The 16873-nt window shown below is 40.9% G+C and overlaps 1 protein-coding gene across 2 annotated transcripts; it reads left to right on the forward strand.

The window, feature by feature from the left end:
- Positions 1 to 2941: 2941 nt before the first annotated feature.
- Positions 2942 to 10016, forward strand: CCKAR (cholecystokinin A receptor). Of its 2 annotated transcripts, none has more exons than XM_082758638.1 (6): positions 2942 to 3087; positions 3174 to 3318; positions 4097 to 4348; positions 6307 to 6439; positions 8054 to 8181; positions 8836 to 10016. In XM_082758638.1, the coding sequence occupies exons 1-6, from the start codon at positions 3052 to 3054 to the stop codon at positions 9357 to 9359; spliced, it is 1218 nt and encodes a 405-aa protein (XP_082614764.1). In that variant the 5' UTR covers positions 2942 to 3051; the 3' UTR covers positions 9360 to 10016. The 2 variants fall into 2 exon arrangements, with proteins under 2 accessions (XP_082614764.1, XP_082614763.1); XM_082758637.1 differs by having other exon boundaries at positions 2943 to 3087; positions 6307 to 6568.
- The last annotated feature ends 6857 nt before the right edge of the window (positions 10017 to 16873 follow it).

Here is a 16873-nt window from a genome sequence, read left to right on the forward strand (position 1 = left end):
GCTCATTTACAAGGAATGAATAACTAATCTGGTGTTCTTCAGACATGACAAAGTCATGACAGGTATGAAGAAGCTGCCTTCAGAACGATAATTCATTGTCTGTCTTGGTAGAGCACGGGACAATAACCTCAGTGCCATCTCCTTGATATCATTTCATTTCTGGAAGAGCCCCCAGTGGTTCCCCTAAGTTAGTTTTCCCTCCTGATCACTAACTGCGTCTCCCACAGTGTCTCTGTAATTTCTCCCTTGTCTCCATTCACTCTGTTTCTTACTTTCTTTTCAACTGGGTCCTGGAGCCCAGCAGATGATAAGTGCACAGTCTATGTCTAACAATAAATAAAAATTAATCTTTCTCTGTAGTATGATATTGCTTCCTCACGGTACAGGAATAACTGATCTACAACTCGTCAGAACACCAGCAATTAACCCCCTACCCCAAAAGTACAGTGGTATAACCAGTGTAAAAGCTGTAGCTGAAAAATTAATTGAGAGAGAATCCAACCCCAAGCAGCAACACGTCTGGTAAAAAGTAATAAAGGTAATACTGCTAATACCAGTCAATACAAATGAAACTGAAAACACATCCAATCATTTCTCTAATGCAGATCTAATAGAAGGTGCCAGGAATACGGAAAGATCTCTCCCACATTAAGAATATGCCCAGAACAACAGTTTGACATCTTGCTTACAGAAGGACTCTAACTGCATTAGAGGTTATTTAATTCAGTAAAGGAATTGGTAAACACAATTACCAGCCTGTGGTTTGCAGCAGGTCAGACCATTATAATAATTGAAAATAATTATAATAGTTTCTTTTGACATGCAAAAGTCTCAAACCAAAAATGTAAAGGTCAAAATCATTTTGATTGAATGCTCCTTTATGCCAGCGCTAAAATGTGAAGACTGTAATGAACTGACTGGCATACAGATGCGGAAAGCAAGGTCAGTACCTCAAGTGCAAAGCACACCTTAGAAAAGCAGACATACCTACAAAATTTGGGCTGAGACTGGCTTGTTGTTGATTTTTCTTCAACAGGAAGCAATTTTCAAAAAAAGAGAAGTTGTTAACAGGAAGTTTTGGCAGCTCAGATTAGACTTTCTGCATCTCACTCTTGCCTCTGAAGAAGAGTGAAAAAGCAATCTAAATTCTGCAGTTTTTTTCCAAAAAGCATCCATGACTTTTCCTGTAGATTATCACCGCTAAATCATTATCACCTGCCTTGGCTGCCACTTCAGATGTTGGGGATGTTAAAATAATTTGAAATCGACAGAGAAGATGTCCAGGAAGTATAGGAACAATTCAAAATAAATACAAAACTAGAACTGAAAAAAAAAAAAAAAAAAAAAAAAAAAAAAAAAACCACAAAACAACTGTTTAATTAAATGGGCAACATTTGTCATTTAATAGAGTGGTTGATTATTAAAATCCATCAAGTTAGTCTTATAAAGCATAAAAAAACATAAAGCCAAATTAGGCAGCAAAGAGAAAATCATTTTTTTTCAGCGACATTGGTATCAAACATTCAAGCTTAATGGTCAATCATTGTAAAAATGGAAACAGATTTCAATTTTTATTTCTTCAGTATAATTTTTTGAGATTCACAAGTAGAAAAATAAAACATGACATGTCATTCTGGATTAATTTCCTACCAGTATAATATACATTCGAAACTAGAATTGAATTCTGCTGGATTGAATGTTTCTTTCTGATGAGACAGCTACACATCGTATACACTGATTGCCAGCTCAGGTCTGTTTTATCTAGGTTAAAAAGAGAAAAAAAAAAAAAAAAAAAGAAAAAAAAAAAAAAAAAAAAAAAGAAGAGAGGGGGATCTCAAGAATAATATGTAAAATAAAAGGAAACATTATAATTAAGTTGCTAAAGAAAAGGGAACTTAGAAATTGGAACTTTCCAATCTATTCTCCCAGTCATGGCACTATAATTCAAGGCTGCAGAGACTGGAAAAGAAATCCAGGACTTCCAGTCTTTGTGAGTCTTTGTGTTACCAACTTTAAGGGGTCTGTGCCTGTTATTAAGGACCTGTTATTGCTCTGCTTATTAGAAGAGACTTTAAATGTGAAATTTGTTTTCAATTGAGTAGTAGCAGGGATTCATTTATAGTATTAATTTACCTGGTTTTTGTTTGTTTGTTTGTTTGTTTGTTTTCCCCATAAACAAGCTGTATACTGGAAGTCAACAGCCCAGGACTTTGTGCAAGACCAAAGAGGATCGTGTTTATGTATTCACAAAGCAGAACCCAGAAGAAAGGGCTTCTTTTAAGCAGTCAAGATTGGTCAAGATTGCTGCATTCTTGATAACACATAACTAATGTGCAGTACTTTATCAGTTCATCAGGTTTACAAGTCATATACAAGTCCTTGCACTGAAAAATTGTCTAGGCTTCTGCTTATATGACCCAACAATCCTAATGGCATACTTTCACAGGGCTTGATCCAGGAACACTGGAATTTGTGAAGCATTCTATGGCCTTACTGGGTTTTGGATCAGACACATACAGAGCTTTGGTATGAAGTTAGCACTTCATTAAATGAGCTAGAAGTAGCAGCTCTTGTTTTCCTGAGTCAATTACAGACTCAGTCTTCAGTTTGCTCTGAAAAAATGTGAAGAAAGCAATCACTTTCATGTAAGGCGTGCAAAATCTTCTTGATGATTTTCCCTTCTGAGCCTTTTTATTCAGCTCCTCTGGCCATTTCAAATGTTGTTGGTTGAGAGACAGATTTATCACTCTCATCTCTCACTGGTTGTGATTTATTGGCTGTGGAACAGCAGCATCCCTCTGAGAAATATTGCAGAGATGTGAGCAGAAGCAACCTTGCAAGGGGTTAACGCTGTAATCTTTTTCTGGTCTGTTTATAATCCCAACAGTAGGCCAGTAGCAGAAGAGGGTGGATCTAAAAAAGTACAGGAGGGGATGTGTGCTTGTGTGCATATGTGTGAATTGTGTCTGTGTGCATGCCCTGCTTTGCTGAACTGCCTCGCATGCCACTGACATAAATCTGTTTTCAGCCTGACCAGGGTGTTCCTGACGGATGGTTAAAGAGCTTACTTCTGCCACTGCCTCTCTGGTATTCCTCCTGAAGACTTCATTCAGAAAGATATTGTTTACTGGAAGAATGGGCAGATAGTTACAAGCCAACCCTCTTCTTCCTAGGAGCTAACCTGTGGATCCCGAAGGATGGAAATAGTTGAAGCGAGCTTACTTGAGAATGGCACCAACATCACTGATATCCTGTGTGATTACCTCTTGCAAAATTACACTTTTTTCTGTGTGGATGATCCACCTTATTCTTCTAGAGGTATGTATAGAAAGTAAATCTTTTGGGCAGTTTTAATTCTAGCTGGAAGACAGAGAAACAGCCACATGAGGTTTTGGGGGAAAGAGGGGAGGGGTGTAAAATCAACTAACTGCTGGTAAGTTAGGGTGAGAAACAGGCAGGAAAGAATATAGTGTGGTTTTGGTATGGTTTAGTATAGTTTTCCAAGGTAAACCTCCAACCGGAACAAATTTCAGAGAAAATGGAAATCTGACAGTAGCAATATTGGGCACAAAATGTAAACGGCTCTTGTAAGGATGTGGAGAAACATGATTTTTTGACTCTTTGAGCAGTTCCATAGCAATGGAGTTATCTGATCTGATACTGTGTATGAAAGTGATTAAATACGAAATTATAACACCGTGAGGCTAGAAAAAAAATCATCCATGTATTAAAATGTTTTTGATTGCTGTATCATTTCTTACTTTTGCATAAAGGAGGGATTTCCATGGTGATTGAGCAGGGCACATTAAGTACGTTGAGCAAAACGTGCTTTTCAGAAGTTGTATTTAATTCTCCAGGAGTACACTGTATTGCGTGTATCCAATTTTAATGTTACGCAACTCAGGTAGATCAAAATAAATTTAAGAGTTTCAGAACTTCTGCAGTTTTTATATTGATATAAAGACATAAACCTCTGCAAAACTAGAAGCTGACAGGCTTTTGAAAGGCTTTACTTTCTGATTAAAGAATGAATCATATAATAGCCATCTATGGTCTGTACACTTCATACCTGACTTTTCACTGTGACAATTTCCAGATTTGCACCAGATAATCCGGATTCTGCTGTACTGTTTGATATTTCTGCTCAGTGTTTTGGGGAACATTCTGGTAATCACAGTGCTGATACGAAACAAACGGATGAGAACAGTCACTAACACGTTTCTGCTGTCACTGGCTGTCAGCGACCTGATGCTCTGCCTCTTCTGCATGCCATTCACTCTCATTCCCAACCTGCTGAAAGATTTTATTTTCGGGAGTGCTGTTTGCAAAACTGCCACTTATTTCATGGGTAAGTCTTGGAAATTTATACTTATTTTGAAGATAAACTAGTTGAGATATGTGTGAGAAGGTCATTAAAGACCAGCAAATAGCCAGGTGTTTCCATCTGCCATTGAACATTTACCAAAATCACCAAGAAATGACTGTGTAGGGCAAATCTTCATGGTTCTGCTTCCCTCAGCATAATCCAGCAAAGCACAGATGTACCCACTGAACTTTAACTACACAGAGAAGTGTTTTACAGGACCAGGTTAGGTGAGAAGTGTTTTGCAAGCTGTAATGAGGAACCTGGCACATCTGCTTGCTTACCCATCACTGACAGAGCTATTTGCAGTGTCCGGATCTGCCATCAGAAATGACAGGGCTGTACAATCTCACTGAAGGCATGTTTTGCCCACAGATTTTTTGTAGCAGCTATACATGAAAAGAAAAAAAAAAAAAAAAAGTCCAAAGCAGGTACCCTCTGCAGAGCTGGAAGTTAGAGCAAGGGCTTTTTAAGAGCAGAGCAGGTCTGATCAGAGCTCAACAGGCAACCACAAAATGCAAACTGTGCAGATGCAGGTCTTGCAGACTGACTTTAGGAAGTAACACTTCTGTACGCCTGGCTGTGCCCCCCCCGGTTGTGAAGGTCAAGCCAGGAGTTTCAAAATGTTTGTACTATGTATGTCTGTGTAAATGATTTTGTCACACTTCCAACACTTCTTGTGGCTTCCCCTTTTTCTTAAAAAAAAAAAAAAAAAAAAAAAAAAAGAGAGAGAGAGAGAACATTATACAAAGTTTTTGCTACCTTAGAAGACCCTCAGCTACAGAAAGCCAGGTTTGCCTTTACCCTGCGCCCTTGAGAACTTTGATGTAATGTGAAAGTACACACCTAAAGTGGGAATGGGAAACCAACATCTTTTTGTAGATAAAACCAGTAAAGCTAAAGGCCATGTTTAAACAACTGTAATGAATTGCTGCCATAAATGCCATAAAAATTACCAAAGCATTGTTCTCTTTCTTTTATTTCACATCGTGTAAATTTATATATATATAAAAAACAAAAACAAAAACAGTGAAATATTTCTGAACAATCACATTTCAGTTATGAAGGTGTTTTATTTTAAGAATCAGTGTGGATGTTTTCCATTAACAATTCAGATTAAGAGGTTTCTATTGACAGATAGACACTGATATTGATTCTACCACCTATGTTCTATTTTTTTTTTGTTTTAAGATGTAGGATGACTAGTTTTGAATTACAGATAATTTGTGTAAACTAAATTAATATTAAGATATTGCCCCTTAATATTTTGGCTGACATTGAAGCATTCCTAAAGATCATTAAACCAAAGCTCATTCAATGAAAGAAAAAATTGTGACAAAGTTAAGCAAAAATGTTTATAATTTTTAAGTGATAAACTGGGACAGTTCAGTGACAGAAATACAGATCACTGCATTGTATTTTATAACAAATGAACAGGAGAAATTAAGGCTCTTTGAGGACAAAGATTCAGCTTTATGACTTCATTTCTTCTGCTTTTTTAACTCTATTAGCATCTATTTTTAAAATAAAATTGGTAACATTTAATTCTGTTAAATGAGGAAATCAGATCACCGATCAAGCTGAACACATAAAAAAAATAAAATAGACTAGTGATTATGAACTATGCTAAAAGAGTAACTAACAGCATAATCCCAGTTTCAGACACTTGTTTGAAGTGAAGTGCTATTACTGTAGTGTATAAATCACAGTAGTAAAGAGAAGGGTTAGAAAGAAAAGTGTCTTCTTTCCCCGTTATCAGAATTTTTTGGTGTTGTCTTTTTTTTTTTTTTCAAATTACTCTTTTCTCTTGGACCTGTAGAGTCAGAGAAGTGTCTATTTATATATTTTTTTCTCCGTGCATACAGAAAGTTGCAAGATTATTTGAAAATAACAAGATTGTTTAAAAGAAGAAAATAACCTTTTTCTTTATTTCATACGCATAGGTATCTCTGTAAGTGTATCTACATTCAACCTGGTTGCCATCTCTCTGGAGAGATACAGTGCCATTTGCAAACCTCTACAGTCCAGGGTCTGGCAGACCAAATCTCACGCCTTGAAAGTGATTGCTGCTACCTGGTGTGTTTCCTTTACTATCATGTCACCATACCCAATTTACAGCAAACTGGTACCTTTTACCAAGTATAACAACAGCACAGCAAACATGTGTCGGCTCCTTTGGCCAAGTGATGTCATTCAGCAGTCCTGGTAAGATATAACTGACTGTTTGCAAATGCATAATTATCTAGTGGAAAACGGGATTTCATGGTAGCATTAAGCTTATTGAAAATCAAGTATTAACCTTCAGCAAATATTTACACCTCTATCATGCTCATTTAAAAAGTTTTTTAAAAAATCTCATTTTTAAGCTGCTTACCTTTCGGCTCTTGTATGACTTTTGCTTTCACTCATTTAAGTGTAAACTTAATTAAACAGTATTTTCAGAGAAATCCATGATTAATCTTAGAAAAAAACACATACAAGCGCCCTTCAGTGTGCTGCCTTGGGCATTATTTTGTTTGTCTGAGGGTCCTCTGAAGCAGAGAGGTAGAGCATGAAAACTTGGAGAGTCTGCAAACACCCTTCTTGAGAACTCAGCCTTTTGGTCACTTGTAGGGAACAGGGACAGAAAAGTGAGGGGGGAGACAGTGCCCCAGCTCCTACCTCTCCAGGCAGAGAGAGTAAATAGTAGCACTATCAAGCAGTGGTATTATTTAGACATTGTGTCCTTGCACGATGACTGAACTCTTTAACTGGCACTGAGAAGTAAGATTTATTTATTTTTTCTTGGCTCCTGACGGTCAGTTGGAACTGCGAACAAGATTACAGTACGCACCACTTCAGCATGGTGTACCCCAAACACAGTAAAGCTGCATTTAAGTTTTTGGTAGTCTCAGGAATTTGCCAGTGTGAGCACAGGTGGGGAGAAAGTTTGCCAGGCAAAATTCTCTTCTGCACAGCACCCTTGCAGACTCTCAGGTGCATGAATGAGTTCACACCATAGCCTCAGCAAGCAGGATAGATGCTGACTCTTGAGATATTTAAACAGAATGATTTCCCGAACCAGCACTCACATTACAGAAGCTGCCTTTGATGAAGTCAGACACCGATGTGCAACTGAGCAAGAGGTGCTCCCTGTACAGAAGGGGCTCTGCAAGGCCCCAGGGGTGTGAGTCCCAGCGGTGGCTGCTCCATTCCTCCTGTGTGTGCCAGGAGGCTTGCACAAGCCAAACCTTGCTCTGGTAGTGACAGCCAGAAGCAGGGGCTCCTTCGAGGGTCAGTAGCTACTCAGGTGGCTTCAGCAAGGCAGATTTTACACCATTCAGAGCAGCAGGGCATCCAGCACTGGTCTGGTTACATCAGGGAGCCCCATGGGCAGAGGGCCCATCTGCCTCCTCTGAGGCACCCACGTCCCCGGAGCCGTGGGAGACAAGACGCTGGGTGTTTTGCAGCCATGAGAGCCTTGCTCCTGCTGTGCTTTTCTGGTGGAACAGGGAGGAGGAGAAGTTGAAAGCTTCTGATTTCCAGGGCTGTCAAAATGAAACCTCATATCAGCATGAAAAAAAGTCAGCAAAATCTTGAAATCCCCCTCCCAAGATTCTCAGAAAAAAATATTTATTTATTTATTTATTTATTTATTTATTTTGTGGTTTGCACTATTCCCTGGTCACTGCCTGTCTCTTGATTCCTCAGGTACACTTTCCTGCTACTCATACTCTTCCTTATACCTGGGATTATAATGATGGTTGCATATGGCTTAATTTCTTTGGAACTCTACAGAGGAATAAAATTTGATGCCAGCCAGAGAAAATCTTCAAGAGGTAACAACACATTTAGGTTATTTCTTAAAGTTAGACCTTAATGTGAGCAGTTAACTTGAGGCTAATATAAGGAAAAATTTCTACTTGCAAATATTGTTATAGTTGTATATAGTTATGGTCATGAAGCTGTCAGATGCATTTATTTGTTGATTGAAGTGATTCCATTACTCTCTAGCCAATAATTCTTCACCTGTGGCTTGCTTGCAAAAACACCAGGTGGGATGCTTTAAATTCCTAATTGTTAAAGAAACATCAAGTTTTGTTTGTTTGTTTGTTTTGTTTTGTTTTGTTTTGTTTTCTGGCTATGGAGTAAGACCATTTCTGTCAATAAATACCATAAAAAGAAAAAAAAAAAGACAAATGTAGGTAGAAGCATAGAAACTTGAAAACTATCTTGAGTACATACTTGAGCAAACAGTGTTCTCACTTCTTTTGCATCAATCTGTGTAGATTTAAGATGTGAGAATATTGGGGGATAGAGGACACAGAGCAGCCAATAGCTGACTGATGCAGAATTAGGACAGTGCTTTCTTTGAAGCAGTTGTTCAGCCATAAGTTATTTATTTAGACTTGGATTCCGCCCTTCTTTTTGTATTTTGAAACATTGTTCAGAAATGTTCTGCCATCTAATTAAGTGCTACTTTGTGTGTACAGAAAGGAAAATAAGTACCAGCAGCGCCAAATATGAGGATGGGGACGGATGCTACCTGCAAAAATCCAAAAGGAAAAGGAAAGTGCCGTTGCAACAGCTTTCTGTTCTGAGCAACAGCAAAATAGACAGGGTGAGAAGCAGCAGCTCTTCTGCCAACTTGATGGCCAAGAAACTCGTCATCCGCATGTTGATGGTGATAGTGATTTTGTTTTTCCTTTGCTGGACTCCCATCTTCAGTGTGAATGCCTGGCGCGCCTTTGACACCACCTCAGCAGACCTGCATCTCTCGGGAGCTCCCATCTCCTTTATTCACTTGTTGTCCTACACCTCTGCCTGCGTGAACCCTATCATATATTGCTTCATGAACAAGCGTTTCCGCACGGGCTTTCTGGCCACTTTCACCTGCTGTGCTAAGCAAAAGCCTCCTGCAATAAAAGATGTTGGCGATGAAGAGGAGGGGAAGACAACGCGGGCTTCGCTCTCCAAATATTCTTACACACACATGAACATATCTGCACCCCCCTGAGCTGCATCAGAAGAGGCTGCAAGTGCCCTGCAGAAATTCAGGTGGTTATTGTCTGGTGTGGGAAAGTGACTGTGGCATCAGCTGAACATGATTTAGTTCTGAGGTACTGAAACACTTCAGCTGACAGTAAATGTGGTGAGAATTGAAATGAATGCTATCCCTCTCCGAGCTTTATATCACTTTCCTTTCAAAAGTTCAAAGGAGAAAGAGGGTTCTTTGAAGATAAGGGACTTTATACAAAGCCTTAAAAGGTGGTCATAAATTTATTTGTCATAAGTTCTCCTGTAAAAAAACCTGGCGTCCTTAACATCAACAGTTTAGCTCCGTTTTCAGCTGCAGTTCTGAGTATCTCTTAAAATTTCCAAGATGCTAGTGGATTCTCCTCAAACATAAATACATGTATTACAGTGTTTACTTCAATATCTCTGCCTTATAATCAAACTCTTTCAGTTACATTTGTAGTATATTTTTTCACATTGTTTCAGCTGAACAAATACGTGTTGAGATCATTCTGGTGTCACAGTCAATTAAAAGAATTTCGTTGTGGGGAGAATGGGCTTGTCCATGTGAAAATAATGCTTTTATGTAAAATAATTGCATCCTTTTTTAAAAATAAAATGAAAATAAATATTGATGACTTTAAGTGTGGATGGAATGCATTCTTCGCTTCGCAATAACCTATGATAAATTTAGATCATTTCATGTATTTTCTGTTTAAATGAATAAATAAATAAAAGAAAAAAAAAAACAAAAAAAAAAAAACACAAAACAAGCACAAAGAAGCAGCTTTCTTCCCTGTGGCTGCAAGCACCCATGCATGCAAGGGGCAGGATCTGAGATGGACCCCAAAGGCTGATATGGAAATTATCACACTGGGAAGCAGAGGGATACAGGCAAAGAGATGCTTCTACAAAAGACATGGGGCTGAAGACCTGGAGCGATGCCCATGGTAATAACACATTTCGCAAATATATTTGCAGTTACTCCTATCGCAGTACTTACTGCACACATGAAAATGAAAGCCACGAGGTGTAGAAAAGCAGAAACAGCACAATAAATGAGCAGAGGCTGAAAGACTTCATCATAAAGTGTGCTTTCTTCCTAAACTTTTGAACTAATTTCCCCAACTAGACATATATGTAAACAGACTCAGCAAAGAAAAATCTTTGAATGATGTAATTATTGCTGTTTTATTGAGCAAGGAGCTCAGTCTCTTTACTGTGTGCTGTATGGGTGAGTGTGGGTGTTCAGATAATGCACTTTGCTCTATGGGGGTAGGCAGGAAAAGTTATATAATTTGTTTTGTTTTGTGAAAATATTCCATCAGAGATGCTTCAATCTTCTGGCTGAGTCAATATCATTTAAGTAAATTTGTTATTAGACAGAGATTAAATTTAAGCACTGCACGGAATGTAGATGTGGATATTAAATATAACCACTGTCAAGGTTTTAATCAGAAAAATCTGATCTCTTTACAGGATGATTTTAAATTGGAAATGTAGTTTGAGTTCCAAGCACCCAGAGACACGTTCTGCAGTTATTGGCCAAAGTGGCTCACCCATATAACTTAGTGCACAACTTTAGCTATTAGGGTGTTTTTTTTTGCATCCAGCTTGCCCACAGACAGGAAATTAAAATAAAATTCTAAACAGTATTTATGCAAAATCCATAGAAACAATGTTCTGCCTGTCATGTTAATAAAACAGCGCTGTTCTTGGAACTGTGCTGAGACTACCGACATCTCTCTGACCTTTTGCGAACCACTGAATTAAATTATGGGATTTAGTTGGTAACAATGAAATGAAATGAAATGAAAAGTTTACTTCACCTAAGGCTGAGGGATGAAACCCTCTACCAACCTGTCCTGCCTGTTGAAACTGAGGGAACAAACGCAGCTGCTTTTGGATTTATGTGGAACCACAAGAGGAGAAAAAAAATATATTTAAAAAATGTTTTATACCATTTGAATTTCTGGCTTTATTATAGGACATAGTTTTAAAAGTTACTTACATAAGAAAAAAATCACATTTTAGTGATATGCTGGATGTGACTGTTGCTGACTGTGTGCTGTATACGCAGACAGCCTCCTTCACGCTTCCGTATCCACTTTAAAAAGCAGTTTCTTTTTTGCAGGAGTAATTTTCCCAGTACCTTTAGAGCCTGTTGAGCAGTACGTGCACCACTCACCACTCACCCACTCCCACTGACTCAGTCCGAGGACAGTGGTTTCGGATGAGAGGCAAAAGCCATTTTTGGACCATGGGTCCCCTGCAGCCTCCAGCACCTGGGGCTGAGAGGAGCAGGCTCCCTGATGGATGCCCCACTCGTCACTGTCAGGGAACACAATTTGGAGGTGATGACAGAGGCAGGTAGGAGAAGAAGGTCCCGATGGAGTGACGGTCAGAAGGCAGCCAGGGAAGGGTCAGAAGCTTGCCAGAAAGGACACGTTTCCTTTTGCACAAGGCTGGCTCTGTGCACTTATCGTCCTTCCCCTCAGTTGCCCCCTGTGCACTTTTTTTGTATTAGCTCTTTGACCTTGCTCCCAAAGCCAGATTCTAGCAAGGAGCAGGAATCAAGTTTCTAACTAAAATATTACAATCCAGCCATTTTGTCATCTGCCTGGTCTCATGACAGAAGAGACTTCAGCCCTTTTGCAATGTGCGTGCATCTTTGTGGCATTTTCCCTGGCTCTGAAAGGTGTCATTTCTTTGCTGGAGAATCATAGAGTCCTCCCAGTTTCTTTAATTCAGATAGTTCAACAGAAAGTATAAATGGAATAGATAGGTGGCAAACTAAAAGAAACCATGGAGTCTCCTTTTTTTTGTATCATTAGTTTCTAGAGTTTGGAGGGAAAAATCCTATCCTAACACCTTACTTTGACAATTGGCAGCAAAGGCATCAAAAGGCAAGCTCCTACCCAGATGTGGCACACAAATTGGAAAGCAAAGATTCAAACAATATATTTCACATGTAGAATGCCCACAAATCTCTTAAGCCTTTCTCTTCTTCCCCTTTCTCCCTGTTTTTCTCATTCTTTCGTCTTTCTGTCATCTCTTCCAGCTGCATGTCACCCTTTTTTTTTTTTTATATATATATTTTTTTCTGTACCTTTCACAGTCTTGAGGTTACTTTCCCCCACCAACTGCTTTGACAGGTTTATTTCCCCCAGATTTATTTTCCCAGAAAGCACTCTCGGCTTCGTTTCTCCCCTCGCCTCAGGCTGACTGACTCCCGAAGCACATCGTGCTGAGCACTTCTCCCTCCCACAACTGCGGAGTCCCTGTGCAGCCGTCCTGCAGCCACTTCCCACACCCTATGTGTGCTCCCACGTTGTCTCTCTTGAATGCCAGCTCCCTGCATGCTCCCACAGCAGCACATCCTAGTTCATAAACAAAAATGTGACACTAAAATAACGTCCAAATCCTCCTTTGCTACTTCTGTCATTATTCTTGCAACCTCTGTAATAATGTGGATATAAAAATGCAGGTGCCTAAAAATACAGCATTTAGTGGGGGGAAAATTATGAGTATATTTCACCGTTGCCCAGGTCAAATAAAGGTCCCATATGCTCTGAATTAAAACCAACATACAGGTATCAAGGTGCAGCCACTGGAGATTTACATCCCTGTCACACCAGTTGTGGCCCCTCTTCCAATGCTTTTGGGAATCGTGGTGCCACCTGCTTCTCCATCCCTGCTGCCCCAGAGCCTGCAAGAGCACAGCCCACAGTCATGCACCACAGCTTATCACAGCCGTTTTGCAGCTTGGAATAGGTTATTTCAGGCAGGACCAGGCAAATAGACAGATATTCATATGGATTCTAGCAGCATTTGACACTATTTCCCTTAAAAGCAGGAGCTTGCACAACTCACACTCACACATGCACTTGGCCAGAAGGCAGACCTGCAGATTGCTGCCTTTCATGGGACCTCATGGTTAGAGGATACCAGGAAGATGTAGATGAACCACTGTGTGCCAGTGGTCTGAATGTAAGCTGCTGTGCCATCAAATGTACCCTCACTGTGTGTATGCAGAGAAGAATGTGGCAGACATCTGCTGACTATGATCAGGCCCTCTTGCAACCTCATGACTGCTATGGTGAATGCAGTTTTTAATGCTTTTCTTCATGAAGCATTCCTCTTGCAAATATTTGTTCAGGTGCTGAGAGAATTTTAATAGCTACTCATCCCCTTTATTTTCTCAGATACCTGTTTTTCCACAACTGATACTTTCTTGTACAAATCAAGGTGCACAAAGAGTGTCTGCAGACTTCAGAATTAGACGTACTTCCTCTTCTACTTCTCAGGACTTCGGTAAATATGGCTTTTATTTATTTTTTTTTTTTTTCCTCTGTCTAAATTGAATGGGTGGTGAGCTAAACTTATGGTTCCTGATGGCAAAACATGCCTGTTCTCTAGAGGAGACAGAAAGATCAAAATGAATGGCTTTGAGTAAGGATTATATGAAAAGAGAGCCTTTTAGTTACAGCACCTTTTGATTTCAGCATCACAGACAGGATGGTAGTATTAAGAAGTAAGAGTATTAAGAAGTTACTACCTTTTAAAAAAATCTCTCTCATTTAAAATATGACACAGACCAATGAAATCACACTCTCCTAATGTGTCAGCAGTGTAACTCCTTATGTCACATTGCTGACCTATACATCAGCAATTTGCTTACCCTCTGACCATGGTCTTCCTCTCAGTCTTTCTGTATGTGTTATTCATTTCTGTTAAACAGCTCCAGCTTTTTATGCACAATCCTTCCCTGGCCCCTCCACATCCCCAGCAGCTTCCATGTCATAGTAACCTGTGCCTTAAAGTGGTTTATTAAAAGGCCCATTTCTAGCACTACATTTTTATTTTTCCTCCTGCAGTGCTTGTTAGGCTACCTTAGGTACCTACCAAAGAAGAAAAATGTGAAGGAAATGTTCTTGAATTGTAAAGTTCCTACTTTGCTTTCCTAATGGCAAATCATCCCTGCTTGGAGTTATTTATCTCTAGAGATAATTATGGCACAAAAAGTTTTCTTTGTCTCATGCCCCCAGTTGTGTAAGAAAAGCACCAATTTCGAGCTGGTGAGGTGCCAGTTGCCCGCTGTACTGAGAGATGAGAAGAAATCATCTTCATTATCATCAGCAGGTAGCAAACATCAAGTAGGAATCATCACCTACAGGGCAAACACTATTTGATCGTTTTCCTGCTATTTTGGCAGTTATTAATTGTTTTTAAAAATCTCCTGCAAGAATGAAGAAATGCCACTTATGCTGAGTTTGATTTGAAATGGTGAATGGAGCCCTGCATAGCTCCTGTGCACATCCTCCAAATATTGGGGTTACGAAAAAAGCGTGATGGGCAGCCAGGAACCCCGAACCATAGGAAAGGTGAGGGGCTGCTCATGTTACTAGCTTGTTTACAGAGCCAGAGTGTTTTAAAAAATGCACGGTGTCTCCAGTCCTTGTTCTGAGACTATTCAGTGACTGCTGAGAGGCCTAGCTCACGGCCAAGCAAAGGATGACACACTGAGCTGACACCACAGGGACACTGCAATGAACGTCACCCCAGGTGATGACAATACCCAGGGCAGAACTCTGCCAGCTGGGAACACTGTGTTTGCTCATACAGAAAGGTGGACTTGCAGCATGGTTGGGGCTGGCAGGGCCTCTGGGTCCACCTGCCCCAACCCCTGCTCACGCAGGGCCACCCAGCGCAGGCTGCCCAGGCCCACATCCAGGCGACCTCTGAAGGTCTCCAGGAAGGAGGCCCCACAGCCTCTGGGCAGCCTGTGCCAGGGCTCCGTCACCCGCACAGCACAGAAGTGCTGCCTGGTGCTCAGAGGGAGCCTCCTGTCTGACAGCTTGTGCCCATTGCCTCTTGTCCTGGCACTGGGCACCACTGAAAAGAGGCTGTCTCTGTCCTCTTTGCACCCTCCCTTCAGGTATATCAGTACATGATATATATCAGTATATGATATATATCAGTATATGAGATCCCCGCTGAGCTTCCTCTTCTCCAGGCTCAGCAGTCCCAGCTCTCTCAGCCTCTCCTCACAGGAGAGGTGCTCAGGTCCCTTGATCAACTCGGTGGCCCTCTGCTGGATGCTTTCCACGTCCCTTTTGTGCTGGGGCCCAGAGCTGGACCCAGCACTCCAGGTGCGGTCTCAGCAGTGCTGAGTAGAGCGGCAGGATCACCTCTCCTGACCTGCTGGCGATACTTTGCCTAATGCAGCCAAAAATACTGTTAGCCTTCTTAGGAGCCCACAAACCTGCCGTGGGACTTCCCACACCTGACCTCTTCAGCGTGGCACTGCTAAGCTGAAGGTAGGTGGGGAGCAACCTGAGCTGCTTCCTTTCTCTGAACCTGGCTCAAAATTCAGCCCACAGCCCTGTGTTCATGTTTACCATGACTGACTTAATGTCGTTATGACAGGGCACAAGGACAGCAGCCTTCCCCCCTTTCCCTTTCAGCCTTCATGTGTGCTAGGTCTGCTGTAATGCACCACTGATCCAAGGGGGCACCAAGGGAGCTGAGAAACCCACTGCCACCACAGACAGGGCTCTGGGCTCGCAGAGAGGGTCAGGGCTGGAAGGAATCTGCAGGAAAATCAGTAGCAAATTTTCAGCTATTAAAAGGGGTTTTCACACTGGGTTTTTGGCAAGAAGAAAGCTCGTCTAGTATCACAGTCCTTACTGGGGTTGCAGATCTAGGAAAAGGATCCAGAAAACAGACTCAGTGCCCTTGTGTTTACTCAGAAAAGAAACCTGTTTAAATAGTGTCAACCAGCTGAAGCAAAACAATACAGGCCAGGGGAGACTGTCAGGCAGAACTCTGTATTCCCTGGTATTTTTCAAGCATTTCTTTTCCCCTTTTGTATGTATTTATTTGCTTTTTGCAAGCAGTGGACAGTAAAAGCAGGTGGAAATTCAGAGACCATTTACTGAAAGGCAGGGTTCTTCACGAGACACCCAGTGTTTGCTGACATGCCCCATAACTTCTCTGCTGCACCGGTTTGTCAAATATTTATTGAAACCTGGGCAGACTTTTTCTGCTGTGTGCTGGAACCGAGATACACGAGGCTCCAACCCTAGGGGCTACAACGTGCGTGCCGGAGCCGAAAGCACTCATCTGCAGCAATGATAAAAAGGGAGATTTGAGAAGACAGCAACTGGCTGACAGAAGGAGGGAGCCAGCAAGCCAGATGCCCCAGGCCGGGGGCCAGGTGCAGCACCACCAGCAAGCACAGCGTGCCTTATTGCTACTGTGCCAGTCAGGCACATCTCCTTTAAGGAATTTAAGTGATATTGTCTCAGTGTTGCTGTGTTCTAGCCTAGCTGATGGTCTTAGAAAATAAGGTGCCGTGTTACTCTGTCCCTAATACCTAGAGCTCAAACACCGTGCATTCATAGTGCATCTCCCATCTCACATGGACCTCACTCCTGCTACCAAAAAAGAAAACCCACCAAAAAAATAAAATAAAAAATAAAATAAAATAAAATAAAATAAAATAAAATAAAA

The sequence above is a fragment of the Aythya marila genome, assembly GCF_965140915.1.
Source record: "Aythya marila genome assembly, chromosome: 4".
Lineage (NCBI taxonomy): Eukaryota > Metazoa > Chordata > Aves > Anseriformes > Anatidae > Aythya > Aythya marila.